Source organism: Lacerta agilis, chromosome 6 (assembly GCF_009819535.1).
Source record: "Lacerta agilis isolate rLacAgi1 chromosome 6, rLacAgi1.pri, whole genome shotgun sequence".
Lineage (NCBI taxonomy): Eukaryota > Metazoa > Chordata > Lepidosauria > Squamata > Lacertidae > Lacerta > Lacerta agilis.
In genome coordinates this window covers 69,976,048-70,000,067 of record NC_046317.1, presented here as the reverse complement: position 1 = coordinate 70,000,067, position 24,020 = coordinate 69,976,048, and the positions used below count along the sequence as shown (strand labels likewise).

At 43.3% G+C, this 24,020-nt stretch overlaps 1 protein-coding gene across 12 annotated transcripts in view; it reads left to right on the top strand.

The window, feature by feature from the left end:
- The window catches only part of PTPRT (protein tyrosine phosphatase receptor type T), a 582,389-nt gene extending 558,715 nt beyond the window's left edge, over positions 1 to 23,674 (top strand). For all 12 annotated transcript variants that reach the window (XM_033153370.1, XM_033153371.1, XM_033153372.1 and 9 more), the window contains 11 exons: positions 226 to 323; positions 618 to 734; positions 2,181 to 2,335; positions 5,966 to 6,101; positions 7,780 to 7,929; positions 13,129 to 13,302; positions 15,988 to 16,119; positions 17,611 to 17,736; positions 20,109 to 20,272; positions 21,045 to 21,180; positions 22,822 to 23,674. In XM_033153370.1, the coding sequence (XP_033009261.1) occupies positions 226 to 323; positions 618 to 734; positions 2,181 to 2,335; positions 5,966 to 6,101; positions 7,780 to 7,929; positions 13,129 to 13,302; positions 15,988 to 16,119; positions 17,611 to 17,736; positions 20,109 to 20,272; positions 21,045 to 21,180; positions 22,822 to 22,875 (1,442 nt within the window). In that variant the 3' untranslated portion in view covers positions 22,876 to 23,674. The remainder of the gene's footprint in view (positions 1 to 225; positions 324 to 617; positions 735 to 2,180; positions 2,336 to 5,965; positions 6,102 to 7,779; positions 7,930 to 13,128; positions 13,303 to 15,987; positions 16,120 to 17,610; positions 17,737 to 20,108; positions 20,273 to 21,044; positions 21,181 to 22,821) is intronic.
- Positions 23,675 to 24,020: the final 346 nt, after the last annotated feature.

Genomic DNA, 24,020 nt, shown 5'->3' with positions numbered 1-24,020 from the left:
TTTGTCTCCTCCATTGCTCCAAATTGAGCTACCAGTGTATCATTTTACATCCTGATCACTTCATTGATTTAAAAGTTTTGTCACTCAAGAAACCACACAGGCAGTCCAGTCCATGCTTTAGGAGGTTAGGCCTTTCAGTTGTGGTGGTGGTGGTGGGGAAATGGATTGTGCTGCAATCAGCACATGGATGTGCATTCTGTCTCACACACTTCTTTTCACCCTCAGGACCCATGCAAGAGACGGTCAAGGATTTTTGGAGAATGATCTGGCAGGAGAACTCTGCAAGCGTAGTCATGGTCACGAACCTGGTGGAAGTTGGCAGGGTAGGATGACGATTGTTTGAAGCAAATGTGGGGGCAACATTATGGCCAGGTGGGACAGATCTTTGTCTCTCCCCCCCCCTCACTTTGACAGATGGACAGGGCAACCAACATATCAAAGCTTTGACCTGCTAGGGGGGGAGGGTCTCCTTCACTGGAGGTTTTTAAACAGAAGTTGGATGACTATCTGTCCGGGATACTTTAGCTGTGATTCCTACATTGCAGGGGTCCTTGCCAACCTATGATTCTATTTGTAGCCATACATTTGTAGCCAGTTTGTGATCTTTATTGTCATAGGTGAAGTGTGTCAGATACTGGCCTGATGATACGGAAGTCTACGGAGATATTAAAGTCACCCTTATTGAAACAGAGCCATTGGCAGAATATATCATACGCACTTTTACAGTTCAAAAGGTAAGGACACACTAGCCCTCCCCTCACCAGCAGATTCTTTTTCTTGCCACTAGGTCAAAGTTGTTCCACATTTCATTCAGATTACTGATGGGTAGCTGTGGAGTTGCCAATACTATTTCTAAGTGTAATAGAGACAGATTAAAGGAAGATAACACTACCCAGCTATATTCTACCTTCCAGAATCAGAGGCAGCATACCAGTTGCTGGATGGCACAAGTTGGCACAACACTATTCCCCTTGCATCTTACTTGTGAGGAAATAGAACACTAATCTACATAGGCCTTTAATTTAATCAGACAGGGGTCTTCTTATTTCTTAAGCATTGTTCCTTTATGATCAGAATGGTGATGGTTAACTTTTATTTGTATATCTCAGAGAGGTACAACCTGCTCTCAGATTTAGAAAATGTATACGTTTAGGCTTGTATCCAATGCAGCGCTAAGTAACCATCCCCTTTCTGCAGGGATTTATGCCTAAGCAACGAGTCTTTCCCCTATCCCCCCCCACCTCTAATATGTTATGGGAGTTCCCCCAGCCATTTTGAAGCAGATTTGGAGAGGACACAGGACACATGCAGAGAGGAGAAGCCATGTTGCACGAGTGTATACCTTTGCACTGATGCAACAGTTACTTGCATTAGATAAAGCCCCCCTGCTTTGTTCATTTTATACATTTCCACTAATTCAGGATAATAATATATTTTAGAAGCACAAGTACACACAACACCAAAGAGCAGAAGAGAAACTTAAAAACAGAATTAAATTAGTGAAAACATTAAAAGAGCAGATAAAAAGGAAGACCACTGCCATTTTCACTATGTTAGGATTTTACTTCTGTTATTAATTGGGAATGTAGCCTAATTGAATATGGTTCCCCATTGAAAGGCAGGGAGGTCTGGCATAATTGTGTACTGTTTCTACTTTGGAAGGAGTCAGATACTGTCATAGTCTTTTTTTTATCCAGCTTCCTGTTGGGTAGGTTGCCAGGCCATTTCTCACTATGGCATAAATGTTCTCCATTCAAAGCTTGGACCAGCTTTCAACATATTTCTGCATGCAAAGGCTTAATCAGCTTGCTAGTGTTCATCTTGCTCCCCACACAAAGCCCTGATTGGACTCGGGCTATTGTACATCCTTTCCTCTTCTGTGAAATTAACTGTTCAACATCTCCTGCTAAAATGAATCCATCATAACTGGTTGGAAACCTGTTGTCTTAGAGCCATGAAAGTGGCCTTTTCAGTTTTTCTCCTCTACCATGAAAAGCTGTGTATACAAAGTATATATGAAATGTTTTGGGGTAGAATTAGGTTTAAAATGTGACACCATTGTAAAGAAGTGGCTGGTTGGGGTGGGTGGGAAGGGTAGATGGCAGAGAATTGATGGTGGTCGTGATGATGATGATACTACTATTACAGAAAAAAACAGTTATTTTTTGTATCCTCCTTAGAAAGGCTACCATGAGATCCGAGAGATCCGCCAATTCCATTTCACCAGCTGGCCAGACCATGGGGTTCCTTGTTATGCCACTGGCCTCTTGGGCTTTGTTCGACAAGTGAAGTTCCTCAATCCACCAGAGGCAGGGCCTATTGTTGTGCACTGCAGGTATGCCTTTAGTTCTCTCCCTCACTTCTTTTCACCCGTTTTCCTCCTGGTTGTGCTCATTCCCTTGGCCCAGCAGGCACTCCACTACCTTGCCCTGGGGGGGGGGAGGTCATGGGAATGAATACTGTGCAGCCCAAAGCCCTGCTTTATAACAGGATCCTCCCCCCAAATTTGCTTCATGCATTAGCCTACTGCAGATTAACCCCTATTAGGTAAGTGTGTCACAACCAAATGGGAGAGATGTGTGCTGTCACACAGAAGATGGAGCAAACTTGTTTTCTCCTGCTCTTGGAGGGTAAGACCCAAACTAATGGATTCAGGTTAACAGAATGGAGATTCCAACTAAACATCAGGAAGAACTTTCTGATGGTAAGAGCTTTTCAACAGTGGAATGGACACTTTCACAAGGTGGTGGACTCTCCTACCTTGGAGGCTTTTAAAGTAGAAGTTGGCTTGCCATCTGTCATGGATGATTTAGTTGCAATTCCTGGACTAGATGACCCTCAGGGTCACTTCGAACTCTACAATTCTATGATTTTGTGGTAGCCCACTGCCTGAGGTGGCTGCTTCAGCCTTCTCATTGGTGGGCCATCCTTGATTTCCTTTGCAACAGTTATTTTAAAGGGGAACATCTTTTTTTTTCCCAGCCCGAGGGAAATGTTTCATTGTGGGCAACCTTTTGGGGTCTATATGCCTGTGATGAGTGGGGCCAGGGACAAATGTGGCAGAGCCAGAGGCAGAAGTAGGTGGAGCAATGGGTGTGAAGCTTACCTTTGCATGCAAGATTGTTCCAGCCATACAAGACTCAGATTTATCTTCACACACACATTTCTCCGTCCTCATAAGCAAATGGCATTACCACAAGTTCAACAGCACATTGCAGCCAGGTGAAACTCTCAAGGAGTGCACACAGGAAGGCCAAGGAGGAGGGTGGATGGCATGGAGAGAGTCTCAAGGGCTGGAATGAATGGTCTGATGGGTCATATTCTTTCCCCAGGCCTGATGTTCCTCATCCCTATTTTAAAGCATGTCAATAGATAGCTGCTGGTCCTTGTCATGCCCCTAGTGGCACCGATGAACCAGAACATTTGATTCCTTTTCTTCTTAACTTTAGTGATCACATGACATTCCCTCCTTTTAAAAATTTAAATGACCAGCCCAAAGTAGTAATTACTAAATTTTCCCTAATGCTTCCTTGGACAGTATTACTGTCATTCAGTATTTATGAAGTGCAGGGTTCTTCTAAATATAGAAATCTTACAGCTATTTGTTATAATTTTGAATTGCAGGAAGAGAGTTAACGTTAGGGAATGGCCATTTATTCACTAAGATTATTCATATTATTCCTTCCCAGCTGTTGATTGATCTGGACCATTGATTTATTGCCATTAATGTTTCTCTGCTTTGCCCATACTTCCTGCATCTGAAATTTCTCATGCCTTTAGGAAAAAGAGAAAGGCTTTCTAGTTTCTTCTATTCTTTGCAGATTGGGAGAAGGGAGATCTGTAATAAGGCCTGTATTTAGAGACTAAACATTTGTTCATCCAAACCTGAGCTTTTGTGCCTGGTACAAGTAGCTGGTAGATGTTACTGGGACCTGTTGATGGCCCTGTGGGTCAATGAAGGGTAGAGGTGGTGGTTGAGGGGTACAGCAGTCACCACTGTGGAAATGTGTGGCTGCTTACAAACTTTTTTTCCCTGGGGTGAATAGTCAATCAGCCACTGAGTGCTTGCCCAGTATTGACTGCAGTGCAGCCACCACCACCTCCCAGCTACTACTGGTGTCACTTGCCACCACTGATTGTCCCATAACAGCAGCCAGCGGATCCTATGAGTGACCTACTTCACCAGCCAGTAATAAGTAGTTACTTCAGCACCACTTCACTTCAGCACCATATTCAAGGCTCTTGTCTCAAAATTTGGTTTTCAGGAGCTTGTGTCTTGAATATTGGAATTAATATCAGATAGAGCATCCTGGGGACGCGGATGGCGCTGTGGTCTAAACCACACAGCCTAGGGCTTGCTGGTCAGAAGGTTGGCGGTTTGAATCCCTGCGACGGGGTGAGCTCCCGTTGTTCGGTCCCAGCTCCTGCCCACCTAGCAGTTCGAAAGCATGTCAAAGTGCAAGTAGATAAATAGGTAGCGCTCCGGCGGGAAGGTAAACAGTGTTTCCGCGTGCTGCTCTGGTTTGCCAGAAGCGGCTTAGTCATGCTGGCCACATGACCCAGAAGCTGTCTGCGGACAAACAGTGGCTCCCTCGCCCTATAGAGCGAGATGAGCGCGCAACCCCACAGTCATCCGTGACTGGACCTAACGGTCAGGGGTACCTTTACCTGTACGTACAGCATCCTGGGTAATGGCAGATCACATCACCCTCATCACAAAAAGGCAAACTATAGAGCCAGAATCCTCACAATATGTATCTGTTGGTGCATTGCATGTCTTCAGATGATAGGTTTATACATTTCAGTTAGAAGGTTTAGAAATTCCTCCCCACAGCGGGGAAGAAACAAATGCCTGCGAATGCAAAATTAGCACATCGGGGAGAAAGCTCTAGATCATATTGGCTGTGAGTCCCGGAAGACCTGCTCCCTGCCTTGCAGGCCTTTTTATACCTGGCCTGGGAGGGTGGAGCCCTGACTGACTCCAGCTACAAAAGCCAAGGCTGCTGAACAGAGTCTTGGGCTGGGGAGGGGGGTGTTGAGGGGAAGGTTGTTGCTGCTGTTATAGATAATATTTTTTTATCTTAATTTTAGATCTTGTGATTTATGTGGGAACTGTTCCATTTGGCTATGTACTTTTTGACATTATATTTATTGTTTATATTACTTTTGTTATGTCCCTCTTTTTACAAAATGGAGGGGATTGTGGACAATTTTTAACGTTTTAAAATACATTTTTTTATGGATATCTATCAACGGGTTTTATTATCTTTTGCATGTTGTAATCCACCTTCAGTATATTTTATAAAAGTGAGGGTTGCAAATATTTAAACAAATGCAAGTAAATGCAAACATTACTGGACAGTCTTAATACCCCAGATACTCAGAACGGTGAGATGCTTGCTCTGAAACTTCTTGCGACCAGGTTTGGATATCCACCTGTGTGATCTGAATAATTTGCATAGGCCAAAGAGTAGAAGGAAACCACTAAGCATTGTCCAAATGTGTCTGTCTTGGAGAAACTGGAAATTTGCTTTTAAAAAATGAAAAGCTGAAGAAAGACCCCTTTGAGATCTGACTTCAGAGTCTCTCTCTCTCTGCTTGTCAACAAAAATGAGTTCCACACCTGCTGTTCCAAGCTGTTCGACATACATATGTGTTTTTGTTTTTAATTTAGGGTACTGCAGAAAGTACGACCGCCATCTTCATCTTCTTTTCCCTTTTGGTATTTTCTCCATTCTTTTAATATCTCTGCTCTGTACCTTTTCCTGAGGTTTTCTAGCCTTGCCTTCCCCAGAGAGCTGGAGTGGCACTGCAGTGCTGTCCAGACCTTCAGGGCAAAGAAGGACTAATGAAGGAAGACAGCTGAATTTACAACACTCATTCCCACCTCCACCACTGAATGCTCTGCCTTTTCACAGTCCATTGATCTGGTCCCTGTTTCTCCCCCCCCCCACCTCTCCTTCAGTGCTGGTGCTGGGAGGACAGGGTGCTTTATTGCCATTGACATCATGCTTGACATGGCAGAGAACGAAGGTGTGGTGGACATATTTAACTGTGTGCGGGAGCTGCGATCCCAGAGGGTCAACTTGGTGCAGACGGAGGTAGGTGTAAGGATGCATTTTCTTGCCTGTCAGCTTGTTTCCAAGAAACAGCTCTGCACCACCAGATGGCTGTAGCCTATATAATGGAAGAAAAGGCAAACATGTGAGCATATCTAGTATGCCTGCAAAGCCTGGTCAATGAATCCCTTGGTGCAATTTGTGGAATTATGTTGAAGGGTTTGAAAAGCGCCCCTAATCAGTGGGCCAGCAGATATAATTTATTAAATTTATATCCTGCGCCCTTCCTCTGGAAGGAGCCCAGGGTGGCAATGATCTATATTTATTTTTTTAATACATGTACCTAAAAAAAGCACAGGCTGCTGGCACTATTTGAGAAGAGGCATTTCACGCACACATACAAGGAAATGTCTCATAATCTAGTGCCTGAATATGACATGCACATGCATCATTGAAAAACAAAGTCTGCTTTCATCACTGGAATCACACAGCGTGATTTGTAACGCACAAGCTAACATTAAACATCTATCATTAGCTTCCAAATCCATCTCACGAAGCTGCTGTTATTAAACCCACCAGTTTCCATTAATTGAAACACAGTCTGACCTATGTCCAGCCTCTTTAAATTTCCCCAGCAATCATTCAATTCAAATCTACTTTTTAGCTGGGAAAATCTGAGGTAGCCATAGTCCTTGTTTTGCATTCGGCATCTGTAATCCAGGCAACTTCAAAATAAGATATTTTACATGATCATCATCACTAGATCATATACATTATGTTCATCCCACCACTCACTAGAACAGGATGTCTTAGGTATTGGGCTACTTCACACATCACACCTCTTAGCCATACACATATTTTATATTTATACCCAAAATGTAAGAGATTATTTTGACAAACAAGTTTTTGCAAACATATCACAATGCAGACATGCTGATCAAGGATCTGCGATTGCTGTCAGCACCCCTGTTGAACGTAAATATGGTGGCAAACCTGGGTTTGTCTCCACTGATATAAGTAGTGAAATGGCCATTTTAGAAAAAGCAGTTATGTTCTCAGAACAATCGATAATTAGAAACCAGGTAAAATATTTCATAGGTAGAATATGTTGCAGAATAAAAGTCTATGTCCACTTGTACACCTTTGCTTAAGCATGTACACCAGGAAGTGTAGTTACGTGTTGTAGAATGTAAATTGCCATATGCATGAATGGTGCTATAGAAAAAATTAACTGGAATCAGTTTTAATGCTGGAGATGGATTAAGATCCAGGCAAAACTTTGCCTATCATTCCACCTGTCCAAATGCTTTTTAAAATGCATCTGTTACCCATGTTTTGACATGTGTTTGCCTTGGCATTGGGTTTGCTTTGATCCAGGAGGGGAAAACACACACACACACACACACACAGTGATAAAATACAAGCACTTCCCACTCCCACTCTATCTGAAGAAGTGTGCATGCACACGAAAGCTCATACCAAGAACAAACTCAGTTGGTCTCTAAGGTGCTACTGGAAAGAATTTTCTATTTTGTTTCGACTATGGCAGACCAGCACAGCTACCCACCTGTAACTTCCCACTCCAGTTGGACAGTAGGAGTGTTTTGTTGACCTGAGTACTCTGAGAAGGAATGTTGGGTGTTTCATTATTAAAGTAAGATGTGTAAGATTGATCCTGAGGAGACTGACAATGATCAATGTACAATTTCTTACTGCGTAGGAACAGTATGTCTTCGTTCATGATGCCATTCTGGAAGCATGCCTCTGTGGCAACACAGCCATCCCTGTTTGTGAATTCAGATCCATATACTACAACATCAGCAGACTGGATCCACAGACGAATTCCAGCCAGATTAAAGATGAATTCCAGGTAAAATAAAAATGCAGACCTTGTATTTTGTCAGTCGTGGAATAGGTGATGACTGGCATGTTTCAAATTATAATAGGGTGCCAAGGATCCTTGAATGTATATTGTCAAAATGTCCACATTTGTCACCTTCCTTGTATTAGATACAAAAGAGAGTGTGCATAGCTCACAATGGCATACACTCAGATTACAGATTTCCCCTCTCTTCTGGGAATGTGGAAGCATCATTTATAGTAAGAATATGTGGTTCAGTAATGGAAACCCAAAGGGGATCAGGCTGAAAAGACAATGGCTATTGGGAGGGGCCCATTGCATGGATATGTAAGTATGAACAAGTATGTTCATGTATGGGGAGTGGGGGAGAAATTTGATTCAATTCACATTTGAAGGAAAACCTATCTGGTTCACACTTTATGAAATGCTGCCATCCTTCCAAATTCACACTTTGAATTTTGAAAGTCATCCTTTGAAATTTGTACTTCTCTGAATTTTGCAGTTCAGTTTTCCAGGCAAGTGAAGTCTACAAAAATTCATTTACAAGATTCATTTAGAAGTCTACAAAAATTCATTTACAAAAATTCATTTACATTTACAATTCTTTTCATATACAAAAAGTGCATAAACAACTAGAAATAACATGCCAAGATTTTAAGGGTATATGAGTATATTAGAAGAAATTCACACCAGAATACTCATTCTTACTCTTCTACATAACCGCAGGCTGTCCTCACACACCTGATGTTATGGGACTGGGCTCCCTGTCAGTATGTGTTTAAGCCAGGCATAAATTAACTACTGAGGTGAGCTTCTTTGTTTGCAGTTTTGTTTGTGTAGCAGATGTCTGTGCATCAGTTTGCATTATTTCTCTCCACTTGCAAGACTGCTGAAAAGTTACAGTTCCATGAATCGAAGAAAAGATGATCAACGGGTGCCACAACTTCTGCTGCAGATATTTAGTGCTTACACGAAGGAAACATTTAGGTTGAATGGACGCTTTCGCTAATGTTTGCCTGGGGCTGTGAAACAAAAATGTAACCATTTCTCTCACAGCAGTGAACAAAATGTTCTGCTTCCATTCACCAAATTGTTTGTAAATTGGTTTATGTTACAAAGCTCACCTTGCTTCATCTGAAAATGGCCATTATGAAGCTAGAAGATGGACTTTCTCCCTATGAAGTATGCCCCAATCTCATTAACATTTTGTTTACAGCTCTTCTGTTTATTTCTTTGCAGAGAATCGAAAGGTCATATATCTCTTCCAAAACATTGCTTTACACAAAATAAAAGTGCACTTTTAACCAATAGATTCCATCAGTTTGCTGCTGCCCACTTTTGAACAGGGTCTGGTGGGAAACATCAGCAATTTTGTTGTTTGGCTGAACAACATTAAGCTGCCCTTATTTAAGTTTCACAATCCTGCCTCAGTACCATCTCCAATGTGCACAAGACGTGCATTCCATACCGTATATACGTGAGTATAAGCCAACGCAAATATAAGCCGAGGCACCTAATTTGACCACAAAAAACTGGGAAAACTTATTGACTTAAGCATAAGCCGAGGGTGGGAAATGCAGCAGCTACTGGTAAATTTCAAAAATAAAAATAAATACCAATAAAAGGCTTGGAAAGAAAGGGTCTCTTACAGGGAGGGCTCAGGGGGTAAGGGGGCATATTGTGGGTACATTTCAGGGGGCAAGGGGAATATTTTGGGAAGGTTTTGGGGGGAGGGGGCAGATTCTAGGATGCATTAAGGGGTGCGTGGGGCATATTTAGGAAGGGCATCAGGGGCAAGGGGGCATATTCTGGGAAAGTTTCAGAGTGGGCAGTTTCTAGGGTGGGCAGAGCTGGGATGGGCAGGGGTTAAGAGGGAAGGGTTGGAAAGAAAGGGTCTCTTTACAGGGAGGGCTCAGGGGGAGGGGGCATATTCAGGGAAGAATTAAGGGGGGAGATTCTGGACTGGATTAAGGGGGAAGGGGGCAGATTCTGGGAAGGTTTCAGGGTGGGTGGGGCATATTTAGGGAGGGCATGAGAGGCAAGGGGGCATATTCTGGGAAAGTTTCAGGGTGGGCAGTTTCTAGGGTGGGCAGAGCTGGGATGGGGGCAGTTTCTAGGGAGGGCAGAGCTGGGATGGGCAGGGGTTAAGAGGGAAGGCTTGGAAAGAAAGGGTCTCTTTACAGGGAGGGCTCAGGGGGAGGGGGCATATTTAGGCAGGAATTAAGGGGGGAGATTCTGGAATGGATTAAGGGGGAAGGGGGCAGATTCTGGGAAGGTTTCAGGGGTGGGTGGGGCATATTTAGGGAGGGCATCAGGGGCAAGGGGGCATATTCTGGGAAAATTTTAGGGTGGGTAGTTTCTAGGGTGGGCAGAGCTGGGATGGGGGAAGGGGTTAAGAGGGAAGGCTTGGAAAGAAAGTGTTTCTTTACAGGGAGGGCTCAGGGGGAGGGGCATATTCAGGGAGGAATTAAGGGGGCAGATTCTGGGAAGGAATAAGGGGTTGATAGTTTCAGGGTGGGCAGTTTCTATGGCGGACTGAGCTGGGATGGGATGGGGGCAAAAGCAACAGGCTCTCTGGGACTGAGCCGGCTCGCGCGCCTGCTCGATACTCGTCCTCCTCCTGCTCCCGCTGCCCCCGTCGCTACCTCTGTTCCCCTTCGGGGAGAAGGGACGGGAGGAGGAGGAAGAGGCGATCCTCGCACAGAGCAGTGACTGCTCTGTGCAAGGCATCGGAGAGGAAAAAAAACATCGAGGAGCACTTTCTCCCCACTTTCCCCTCCCCGATGCGTTGCGCAGAGCAGGCACAGTATCATAGAGTCTCAGCGCAGCGGCTCTCCAATCCCTCGGTGCTGTGCGTGCTCTGCGCAAGGCATGGGGAGAGAAAAGCGGCCAGGAACGCTTTCTCCCCACTTTTCCCTCCCCGCAGGACGAGGGATCAGAGAGCAGTCACAGATGCGGGATCGGCAGGGCAGGGGAGACAAGCAGCAAGAAAGGATCCCTTTCTTGCCGCTTGTCCCTCTGCAGCTGCCCGCTTCACCCGAGTATAAGCCGAGGGCGGCTTTTTCAGCCCAAAAAATGGGCTGAAAAAGTCGGCTTATACACAGGTATATACGGTATATTATTTGTGTAGAATTTTGCAAGCAGTTATGAAGATCTGGATTTAGGGAAATGTAATATGCACCCCTTAAGCTACTACAGCATCCCACTCATCTTCTCTGATAAATAAACACCTTCTTGGCTCTTTGAAAACTGCAAGATCAGTATTCAAAGCACCAAGAAGGTAAACAAGCATCTATCTCAGAGAGGACTCCAGTGAGATATTCTCATTGCATTTGCCACGAGGTAAGAAGTTGGACTGTGCAACAAGTTGCCACCAGGTAAATGGTTGGAGGCTTGTTGGTGGGGGGTGCTTGAAATTAAGAGCATCAGCAGAGCGATGCTGGATCAGGTCAAAGGCCCATCTAGTCCAGCATCCTGTCCTCACAGTGAGCATATCAGGAGCTCAGATCCTGGTTAAGGGCTAGATCAAGTCTACAGATCTGGGCTCTGGCAACTTCTTTATATAAATGATGAACAGGCCAGATCTCACTGTGAATTCTCCTGTGTAGTCACATATGAAATGTACACATTGAAAAAGTGGCTGCCATACATAAAACTAGAGTAGATTCTGATTTGTGATCACTCTATGTAGCTGAATGACACCCAGAGGCCTTTGTTGGTACCATGACTTTAGTTTGCTGATCTGTATAAAAAAGATTTAGTTTCCAGCTCCTGGCTCTTAAATAAACCCTATGTGCATTAACTGAATGGCTGCAGGGATGGAGAGAGGAGACCAGGGTGACATTAAAAGGTGCAGGTTTGCTTGTTTTTACAGCTAACTGCATGATCTGGAGCTGTGGGCATGCTTGAGTGTTGGTTTATCAAGATTAGTGGAAAAGAGACATTGATGAATCACTAAGAGGCCAAATGTCTAGCCCTTCTCATGATGCAGCTCATCATGTGCATCCGGGCAAAGGAGTGTCATTACAAGGAATTTTAGGTTCTACTTTGTGCCAGACAGTTGCCTGAGAGAACTCCATCAAAAGGATTTAGCACTGCAGGAGAGCATTCTGGCCTAAATATTTTTTGGGGGATGGCTCTAGTTATCTGTAACATGCATCAATTCCTGCTGAGATCACAGATTTGAGCATCACACATGGAGTTGACAGTTTGAAGTCCTTTTATTCGAGTTCTGATTTTAATGTTTGGAATACCATGAATCTATGTGAAATAATAAATGAGTGTTATTCAGTAGGGTGTTGGTTCAATCAGTTTAATAGCTACATAGGAAAAACTTGTTTGAATTCTAACCCTAATATACTTTCTTACATGAACCGTTATGATTTTTCTAGTTTAAAATCATGAACAAAGGCTCCGAGTGCACCCATTTTTAGCAAAAGCTGATATAATCTAAAGATACACAGTACCTTCTGGTTTGCATTTGACTGAGAATACAGAGAATACAGAAGTTCAAACATTATATTAATATGTCACTATGATACAGAATACTACTGAGTAATATTCCTTGATTTAGCTCTTTAAACTGAAAGAAAAGAAAACATCCAATAACATATGAAGTGTAGCTGGAGTACAATGTAATAATAAAAACGAACATTTAAAACTGAACTTAAATCAAGTTGGGCAGATTTCACCTACAAGCTTGGAAACTTCAGTGAATCTTGCATGGTATGGACATTATCCGGTCATACTATTAGCATAGACATCCAAAATAGCCACAACTAAGGTGATATCAGAGATGACTTGCACCATTATGTTTTATGTGTTGTCGCTTGGTCATATTTTTCATGTTCTTGGGCTGCTCAGGTACCTTATTGGGTTCCTGCAGAAAAGAATACTAAACAGATACATTGTCAGAAATATTAGAAATAGTCTCAAAGCAAGTGTTCTGTTTTCATTTAAACCTGTAGTTTTCAGAACTCTGCAAGCACTGGGAAAGTTTCAAACCTGAATTATGAAGGAAGGTGACTCTATCCTCCCCCACCCCAATGTACCAGTATGAGTTCCAGCCTTGCATGTTGAGAAGATATATGAGTTCAGTCTGGCTGCTGTCAGATAGATTGGCCAAAGAGAACACTTGTATTTTATGTGTAAAATCACATCTTTTTATGTTAAATACTAATCAGCTCCTGTTTCTTCCCTTGCCTACAGACCCTTAATATAGTAACGCCCCGAGTACGGCCAGAAGACTGCAGCATTGGACTCTTGCCAAGGAACCACGACAAGAATCGCTGCATGGATGTACTCCCATTGGATCGGTGCCTCCCCTTCCTTATCTCCGTTGATGGGGAATCAAGTAACTACATTAACGCTGCACTCATGGATGTAAGCAATCTGAGGTCACGTTTTCTTCTGCATAGATCAGGCTTCCTCAACCTCGGCCCTCCAGCTGTTTTGAGACTACAATTCCCATCATTCCTTACCACTGGTCCTGCTAGTTAGGGATCATGGGAGTTGTAGGCCAAAAACATCTGGAGGGCCAAGGTTGAGGAAGCCTGGTATAGATAAATAGAAAATGGGCAGCTCTAGCTAAATACCTTCTGCCAGTTATAGTGGTATGTTTAGTAGGATACTTTTATTGATTTGTTTGTTTTTATTCCCTAAACCAAGTGTCAATGGAAATGAACCACAAACATATTGGTCCCGCAAACCTGTCTGCTTATTCCTTTTCTATTGTCGATTATGTGCTCAGTTCAGGCTATCGCTGTTGTGAGAACCTCTGCTGTACAATCAAATGTTTGCATCTCTTACCAAAAAAAGGGCTTAAGATACGTTCAGACACAGTATGTAGTCTTGTCAAAGTGATTCAGAGGCACTGTGATAGTGGGTACATATCCGTTATCTAACAGCCGAGTGAGCAAAGGCCTTTACTGCTTCACTAAGCAGAAGCTGTTTTCTGCACAACCCGTCTGTGTCTAACTCTGAGTTGTGCCGCTGCCAGCAATGAAACTGCTGTATTTTTCACATTTACAGAGATTGGACAGTGATCAATTCCACTATGAAGCTGAGATCATCCTCATGTCTTATAAACCCCTTCTGATCTTTCACCCCCTGCCCTTATTACAGATTGGAATTTTAAAGAAGTGTTTATTGACTAATAATCAGCAGTGACCTGTGAGGAGGTAAAGCAGAAATAGGCCACCCTTTTTGGACAGCAATTGAGGGGCAGGGAATGCAATACAGACACACACATAAGGGCATGGTGTCCTTAACTGTGGTTCAGATCTATGTCTGCACCAACATTAACAGTGGTTAATTGTTTCCCAGATGTGCTTCTACCCTGCATTTGAACCAAAATTGGTTTCAAATGCTGCTTTAGAGGCATCTCATAGTTAGGATGAACAACGGTTAATAGTGCAGGCATTATATCAAACCATGGCTAATGGGAAATTGTATAATGGAAGCAATGGAAACAAAGGGGGAGAATGCAAAGATCAAGAAAGCAGGTAGTCTTGTGGCCCATTCCCAATCTCTTAATGTTTGGCTTTACATCAGCACTAGTCCTGATCCACGTTGGTGTGATCTCTATTTTTGAGTAGGAACAGAAGGTCCTGTATCCCCCTATTACACTGGCCAATTGTTTCAAGGAGTTAAATGCCTGCTTTTTAGACTGATCCCTTATGCTAATCCACATGCACTCCACAGATGTTTAGAAGGGATTGTTTACTCACTTAAACCGTAAGCCACAGTCAAAATACAATAATGCTTTACATATGTAATCTCTTTTCATGCCAGCATTTTCTTATACTCTAAAGCACAGATGAAGCACAGGAATTTTGTAAATCCACGTGATGGCAAAGGCATTGTCAATTGCAGGCTCTGGGCATGGTGGGTAGGCTAATCAGAACTAATAATGGGTAGCTCTTCACAGTTCTGTAGAAGAAGGAATATTGTCAGGTGCAGTTTGTCATGTGTAGTGTTGCAGGCAGGAGGCAAATTGCACACACCCAAACTCCTTCTACATAGCTATTAAAGGTACTTATGATATGTCCATAATCTTCAGAATACAAAGCAGTGGGTTTTTGTTTTGTTTTTGTTTTTGTTAAAAAAAGAAATAAAATTAATTACTCAAAATTGTGAAGAAAAAATGTCAAACCTTAAGCAAATGTGCAAATAGGATGGAGGGGGAATTTAATCGGTTCACAATTATAGGCAAACTTACTGAATTTCCCCTTTCCAAAGCAATACATGAACTGAAAAACAGCCATTCTTTGCAATTTACACTTCTCTGAATTTTGCAAAGCTGTTCTCCAAGCCAGGTAATGTGTGAAATTTGCATTTTACTAGGGCAAAATGCATAAAATGACATATATTAGTGAACACAGCATATAAGCATGCATTGTTGAAGGGGAAAATGCAAAGATGTGCATGTTATTGCATACAAATGCATATATTAGGAGAAATTTGCACTGGACCTGTTTCTTTTTCTTTTCTTCATAAAACAGCCTTCACGAACTGCATCGCAAACTGGTTTTGGGACTGTGTGGAATTGAAAGAGTAGCCTTTGTTACAACACAGGGCTGAATTGTTAAATGAAAAGAAGTAAACAACTCCTGTTGTGGTGGGTGGGTGGGCAGCTGTAGCACATGCCCTTTCTGCAAGCCTGCTTAGATCTTCATATCCCTGCCACTCTGCTTTCAGTGTCTTTAGGAAAAGGGAAGTCCTTTTCCCAGCTGTCCCCTTCAGTCATTTCCTCAAATTATCATCATTATTTTGCTGAGTCTTGACACATAAATAATTCATAAGAGATAATCCTTGTTCTTATGGCACTTCTCTAATGAAATGTCTTCATTGGGATCCCATTACAAAGGCTTCATTCATTCAATGTGCAGCGATAACAAGGAGTGCGAGGTGCGATTTGTATAATCTGGTTACATGGCTTCGTTTGCCTGCCCACAGCCTCCTGGGTTTAATATTCTTCTGAAATCAATGGTGATTGATTTTCCCCACTAACATTAATCCCTTCCTTTTCTTTCTCTTTCTCTCCCTCCCCGCCAACTCTTTTGTCAGAGCCACAAGCAACCTGCTGCCTTTATAGTTACCCAGCATCCTTTACCCAACACAGTAGCAGATTTTTGGAGGCTGGTGTTTGATTACAACTGCTCCTCTATTGTGATGCTGAATGAAATGGATGCTGCACAAGTAGGTAGTTTTTTTTTGGGGGGGGGGTGAGTTCATACAGACCAGGCACCTTCTGTCAGTCTTTTCTAGGCTAAATACTCTGATCAAAACAATAACTAAATATATACACCCAAACTGATTTCTAGAAAACTTACTTCAAATTAGTTGCTTCTCATGTGATCTTAAGATCAGAGATAAGCCTTGGCAGTTGTGGGCTCCTCCCAGATTTCTTTGGACAATTATGCTGATCTTTGTTGCAGTGAGTGGAGAGATTCTCACATGTTGAGACTGCCATATCTGGGGTTGGCTCAAGACTTCAGGCAGTACTAATGTGTCACATCAGCACAAGGATTTCTGCTTGTGCAATGAAACAGTCCCCCCCTCATCAACAGGCCCTGCACCATCTCCAAATCTGATCTGGAGGGTTGAAGGGGGACCCCTAGAACTGATTAAAAGGATGTGCAGGGGGAGGAGATAGCAGAAATCCTTGTGCTGATGGAACATTTGCCTTAGTGCTATGTTGGATTCCACCTTTGATTTCTACCATGGCAGTCATGAGGCTGTCTCCTCACAACATGCTATTGGCCTACAACATGTAGCCAGGCACACACTTGATTTGGTTTGCTCTGTCTTGAAGGGTCCTGTTGAAGTGATGTACCCCAAGAGGCTAATGGAGTCTGAAGGGGCTCTAGGGAATTTTCATATTGATTCAGCTGATGCTCCCTATTGAAACTTTGGCCACTCTGAGGAATGTAGGGACCACTCTGGATGCAGTCTCAATCCCAAAATCAATCATCAGGCTTCAGAGGAGAATCTAGCTGCTGCTTGAAGCACCATTTAGACCCCTTTCTTGTCTAGACGGAAAGAAAGGAAAGGGAAAAAACCTTGGTCATCTCATGTTTAATGCTAAGTGCACTCCTTCTGAAAAGTTCTTAGAATCACTCCCCCCCACACACACACACATACAAAAAGGCACTGATATGCTCCCTCACCCCATGTTCATGGAGGACAAATGGTCCCACAAAAATAGGGAAGGAAAAAATTGTCTTTGCCTTACGTGTGAGACACTGTTGAAAGCTTTATCTGAACAAAACCACTTCTGGCTTCATCCAGCAAGAGTAAGCTACAAGGCATGAATCAGTTTGCTGGATGCCTTTGCCTTAAGAAGTTCTGGGTTCTGAACAGCATGGAGAGGAGAAATGTTATCAAGCATATTCTCTTGATGGGTTTTCAAATTCCCGTGCATGCAACATCCTCTAAGAAATTATTAGTTTGGTCAATTCTGACATTGATGATTGCCAATTTGATGTTGGGTCAGGAGGATGAATACAGGCTCCCCTCATATTTTATGTTCATTATGTTATATGTAGATGGCAAATCATGTTAAAGGTTTCACTATTATAACTGGCTATCTTCTCATTGAATGTAATGGGTTTTAGTGTAAAAGCTGGTATGCATTTTTCTCCATTCTGATTTTGGTTTGTGATGTGCTTCCCTTTTCTCTTTGACCAGCTCTGCATGCAGTACTGGCCAGAGAAGACATCCTGTTGTTATGGGCCAATCCAAGTGGAATTCGTTTCTGCAGATATTGATGAGGACATTATCAATAGGATATTCCGGATCTGCAACATGGCAAGGGTAAAACGATACAATCCCTGGTTTTAACACTGGCATTTAGTCTGGGGTTGGTCTCCAGCGCAACTCCATCAGATCAGTAAGCTTTAAGTATACAGAGGTCCGGCTGCAAAGTTCTCTCCACTCCCTACTCCCCACACCAAACTTCAACTTCTACTTCTCTTAAAGATAACTCAAGCTGTGGAAAGACAAAACACTATTCACATGATAACTGCAACATATCTCCTTCTGCTTCCAGTTCTGTTTCCCTGGATACTACACCTCCTTCCAGTTGTCCTTGAATCCCCCAGATTGCCCTTGATCTTGGAGGAGCTATGCTGAGCAGATTCTGCAGCAAGGAAGTGAGCAGGAAGGCAGGATGGGCAGTGCTAGTGGGAGGCAAGTGCCTCTCCAAAGGAGGAGTTCGTGCCCCCCACTTCCCCCAATTGCTGGACTCCTGTCATTAAGAAACCTGCCCCCCCCCCGAGATCTTACCATGTAAGACACAACTTATCCACCTAGAAATATACTTGGCCCTTTTGTCCCCCCCCCCAAGTTAATTTCCATTACCATCGCTGGATGGATCCAGGATCTGCCATAAGGATGGTTAGGGAAAGAATTTTCAAAGAATTGAATGTTGCTTTTTAACACCCAGACATTTATTAGTACAGAAGGGTCATTTGAGGTAAAACTTTTTTGCCATTTCCCAACAGCAGGAACTTGCATACCTCCCCCACATATTACTAGCATGTCCCTACACTTTTGTCTCTCGATGTGACCCATTCCTGGCAAATGCCTGATCCCTTTAACCTGTTACCTATCCATATCCTTGAGCCTGAAGATGAAAGGGAAACAGAGTCCTTACAAAGTATGATTCTCTGAAAAGTCTCATGACATCTTGTACTGCCAATGGCAAAGATTACATTGATGTTCACCATCCGCCAGAGTAATTTGTCCCACACAATTAAGTACCAACTCTCTATTGATTGCTTGTCTGTTAAAAAGGTGGTCATAGTGGGCCTCAGGGAGAAAAAAAAGACATACCTTTTTTGTCAGCTGCTGTATAAATCAGATACTAATTCCAAGAACTAGCTTTCTGCAAATGTTTGCTCATGACATTCAGGAGAAGAAATTATTGATCCTGTTAGCTACCAGCCATCTCTTCCATGCTATAAACCAGCGGTTTTCAACCAGTGTGGTATGGCACTCTGGGGTGCCTTGAATGATGGTCAGGAGTGCCATGGACAACACTGGCCTCCTTCCCACCCTCCTTTTTAAATAACATTTATTAATTTTCCAAAAATAACAAAATCATCCTAAAAAAAATTAAACCATAATTTTGCTTGACTTCCCTCCACTCCCCCTCTTGTTTAGGGATACTCTCATTTTCCTACTCATATTGAAATACTGCCCCTCAATGAGGCCAAACTTAGATTCACAAAATGTATAGGGGAATGTGTTGCCCTGCATACCCCCAGAAAAAAGCACTGGGTGAGAGGCTGCCAGATCTGCAGGCAAGGGGTGTCATAACTGGGTTTCTGAGCCCCACAGGGGTGCCACAGAAAGAATGCAGTTGGTCATGCAAGCTGTGGACTAAAAAAGGTTGAAAACCTCTGTTCTAAACTGTGGATGAGGAACATGTGGAAATTCAGGCACTGCTGGACTCCAAATTCCCATGAGCCCCAGCCCTGTTTGCCAGGAATAATGGGAGTTTAGTGATATACACACCATACATTTCAAACACATTTATGCCACCTTAGCAGTCATGGTTTCCCTCGAAGAATCCTGCAAACTGTATCTTATCCCTCACAAAGCTATAATTCCCAGCACCCTTACCAAACTACAGTTCCAGGAATTCCTGGGTGGAGGTCCATGACTGTTAAAGTAACAAGAGTATTTTACATGTATGGTGTGGGTGTGACCTTGGAAACCAACATATGCAGAACCACAGGTTCCCCACACCTAGTATAGATCCATCTCATTCCATGTGTCTCCAGACAGTGATTACAAGAGGTCTGATTGCCTTGTCTTGACATGGCACCCCAAGCCTCATTTCCTCAAGCAGGAAAAAATAAGCAAGTAAAAATGAGCAAGTCTTGCATCAGTTCATCTAGCATAACTGAATACCTTCCTGATCTCATTGTTTATTTTGTTGATGTGCCAACATGAATAAACTTCTTTGGGGAACATTCCCTGCAAGTGAGAACAGCCTGAAGTTGCTTCCATTGGTCTCCTTTTACAGTGGGCAGTAGGAGTGGGAAATAGAAGCCTCTTTCTTACAATGGGATATAGAGGAGGACTCTCAGAAGACCAGCACATGGTCTTCTGAGAGTACATAAAAGGTTTCATAGAAGTCCTTCACACAGTCCAACCAAGATGTATTTCTTTTCTTTTAGCCCCAGGATGGGTACCGTATTGTCCAGCATTTGCAGTACATTGGTTGGCCAGCATACAGAGACATACCTCCTTCCAAGCGCTCCCTCTTGAAGGTGGTCAGGAGGCTGGAGAAGTGGCAGGAGCAGTATGATGGGCGAGATGGGAGAACTGTGGTCCATTGCCTGTAAGTAGTTCACCTTTGTTTTATGTGCTAAACATTGGTTACACATCAGAAAAGCAGGGAGCACTACTGATGAAATGAACCTTCATGTTCGATGCTTTGATGGAAACCATACCCTGCATTTGACATGTGTATACCGTAGTGCTGCTGATCCAAATGCCTGCTGAGCAGAATTGCATAGAATTGCAGGGCCAGAAAACATCATCTAGCTCAGGGCTGTTACAAATTGAAGGGGCCCTGATCAGCGTCCTATGGAGGGCTCCTTTGTCCGTTGGTAGATCCTGCGGGGCTTATACGGAGAGAGCAGCAAGATCTAGTCACCACTTAAATTTCACAAAGTAACCCCAAGCAAGCAGTGCTCCAGGGCATTGTTGGAAATCTAAAGAGCAGCTAGATCTGGTATGCATCCATGCTGATGAAATGCTAGACAGGAATGTTGGGTTGTTGTTTTTTTAATGGCCCTGATCTGCTTAAGTGTTGGGCTGCTGAGGCAAGATCCTTCATAACCAACACTCCTGATCTTTAAAAAAATATTCCATTCTATCATAGAATAGAGCCTGCTCCAACCTTTGGAATATTTGTGTATCCCTATCAGTGCATGGAGGAGGGAAGTGGATCCCATAGTTGGTGTCTGCTACTTCCATGCACAGCTTTGCAAATTTGCATGGTGGGAGGGGGAGTGGGGGGGAGAGAGAGAGACAAATAAGCCACTCCTCGAAGTCCTCAGCTAATACAAATTACCCTACTTTCCCCATGTCTTTCCTTATGCACCTAGGAATGGGGGTGGCCGCAGTGGCACCTTCTGCGCAATCTGCAGTGTGTGTGAAATGATCCAGCAGCAGAACATCATTGATGTTTTTCACATAGTGAAAACCCTACGGAACAACAAATCCAACATGGTGGAGACACTGGTAAGTACTGTAGGCTGGGTTAGGGTGTAGGAATGCATCTCTAGTGAGGTGCTTACACTACAGGCCAGTTTTAAATTAAATTCTGTGGGTAGAATTCAACATCAGGCTAAGGAGAGTCGTTCCATCAGCCAGCACAAGCCTTCCTGTTTGCAAGATGAAATGAGCTCCCCTTCCGCTCCCTGCGCACTGAGTTCTCCTGACCCTTCTTAGCAGATTTGGGGAGAACCAGAGTAGGTCCCATTATGCTAGTAGTTGAATTTGGCCCTACGCTTCATGGTCGGGAGCTTTGTGCTTTTGGGGCGATTGCCACTTAATTTGATTCACTTCCACCTCACCCTTCATTGTTGAGGCACTAGGCACCAACTTAAACTGGGGTGCCACCACACAGAAGGCCCTCTAGTGTTAATGCGTAACATACCATTTCTGTCTGTGGAACATTGAGAAGGGATCTCAAAGGCCTCTTATGTTGGCCTTTGGAGGAATACAAGTTAAAGTTCAAGTAACAAAGTGACACAAATATTAGAAATGAATAGTGCTGGGTATGCATTATGTTGGCCACATTTCATTCTGGATATTGAAAGATTAAAAAAAAAAATCCCTGAAAATGAACAAATGTTATCACCCCCACTGCCACCCAGCTTCACTTGGTTGTGACTGTCTCCATCAGTTTAAATAGACATCAGACAGCTAGCAAGGAACTTTTAAAGCTTTATGTTTCCTACATGTGAACACATAACTCCTCCCAATGAGTTGCAAGCCATAAATATTTGTGCCATAATTTAAATCCCTTTTAGAGTTACCCATCAACATGCATAGCCCATTGGAACTAGTGCCCCCACTAGTTTGCAAACATTATGGAAATAATTATGTTATTTACTGCATTGTTTTTGATGTTTAACCTCTACTGAAATTAATCATGTCATTGTTTGTTTCAACCATAGGGAATAAGGAGATGAATAACATAGGTTTTGGCTGAAGTCAAACTGTAATGAGATGGATCAGGGGAGCCAACTTGGGCCCCGGATTATGGGTGCCCAGCGTGCTGACATCATGACGTCACGTGCGGTGTGATGTCATGACATCATGCACGCACTCCCAGCCTCAGGACCCGATTTCTGGTGGTACCAGATGACCTCATGAGACCTCAGAGATGCTTTCTGAGGTCTTGCGAGACCTCAGAAGTTGCATGCAGGCCCTGGTGTGTGGGTGCTGAGCACCCACATTTTTTGTGGGTGTTCAGGCACTCAGAGCCCCCTATAGTTGGCACCCCTGAAATGGATACAATCTTATCACAATAAACCCAGGACTGGATGGAAATAACCAGTGCTTTTTTTCGGGGGGGGGGACATACCCCTAAACATTTTGTGAATCTAAGTTTGGCTTCATTGAGGAGCAGTATTTCAATACGAGTAGAAAAATGAGATTACCTCTAAACATATTTTTAAGTAAAAAGCAGTGGAAATAGCCATCTCCTTACATCCCTGCTCAGAGTAGACACATTGTCCATTAATTTCAATGGGCATACTTTGAATAGGACTCATACTGGAGACAATCCTAAACTCACGTGCTCAAGTAGAACAGGAGGATGAGGCTCGTAATCACTCTTTTTTCTCATCAGGTTCTCCTTTCCTTCTCTTTTAGGAACAATATAAATTTGTATACGAGGTTGCACTGGAATACTTGAGTTCATTTTAGCCCATGAAAGGTGGGGAGCTTGCTGAATTCCAAAAGCCCTGATGTCTGAAGGACACTGGTTCCCCTCGTACTTAAAGGGAGCAATGGGGTGAGGAAAGCAAAGCTCTTCACCCTGGAGCAAGAGACCAGGTCAGATCTCAGTGCCATTGGAAGGAGGAGGGATCTGCTACCATCTGCTTTCTCCAGGAACGTCTCTCACTTTTTAAACAACCTACTGTACAAATTGGCAAGCCACGAGGCAAGCTGGAAGACTCTGATTTCTAATCCTTTCTGACTGCTTCACTCTGCCATTTTGGATGTGTGTTTTTGTTTCTCCTTGATACGAATGGGGAAGGGGGATTACTGGAATAATCAGTCGCCTTGAAACTCCTCTTTCTCTTTGCATCCCCCACAAATCCTCACTTTATGTTTTTAGTTTTCTATATCAGCCATTTGGCAAAAGAGGAAAGCTTCGGTAGACCCACGTTAAGTGCTTTCAGCACAGTGAGCCTTTGTGATCAGTTTTTCAAATGAAAAGGCCACTGCAATGAAGCTGTAATTTTCTGTCTGCTCCCATTGTCTTAGAAGCAGGCCATGGAACCAAGAGGCTGTTGGTGAATTTGCTGCCTTGGTTGCTACACAGTGCTACTCCATTTCCAATGTTGTGCATGGGTTGGTTCATAGCGGCTGCAGCGTTGGTGAAGCAGTTCTGTTAAATTGCACCTCCTAGCCATCTAAATCAAAGACACCCTAAAATTATCTTCATGCTTCAAACAATTATTGGTCTTTGGTTTGTAATGAAATTAATTGAGTTTTACCTTAAGTACTTGTTTGTGTACAGTGTCTCTTTAAAAGCAGGATGTCATGGAGGGGCGGGCTTCTTATATATCTGCTGGTTGTTTTGCAGTACGCTCAGCTTGGAGGTTGTCTGCACCTTCTATATAGTCACTTTCTGTGGGCAAGTTCTGTAAGAGAATAGGCGATAATGGTCAGTCTGGCAGGCTCATCAGAGATGCAACTGCCTGTTTTGGCAAGGGGCACTAGTCTGCTATAACTGAGCCTGTAAGAATGGGTGACAGCAGTTTCACATCATCTAATGGACTGAATTATTAGGGGAAATATAACATGTGAACTCATTATGAGTTTGCAGCATAGTCAGCTTTACA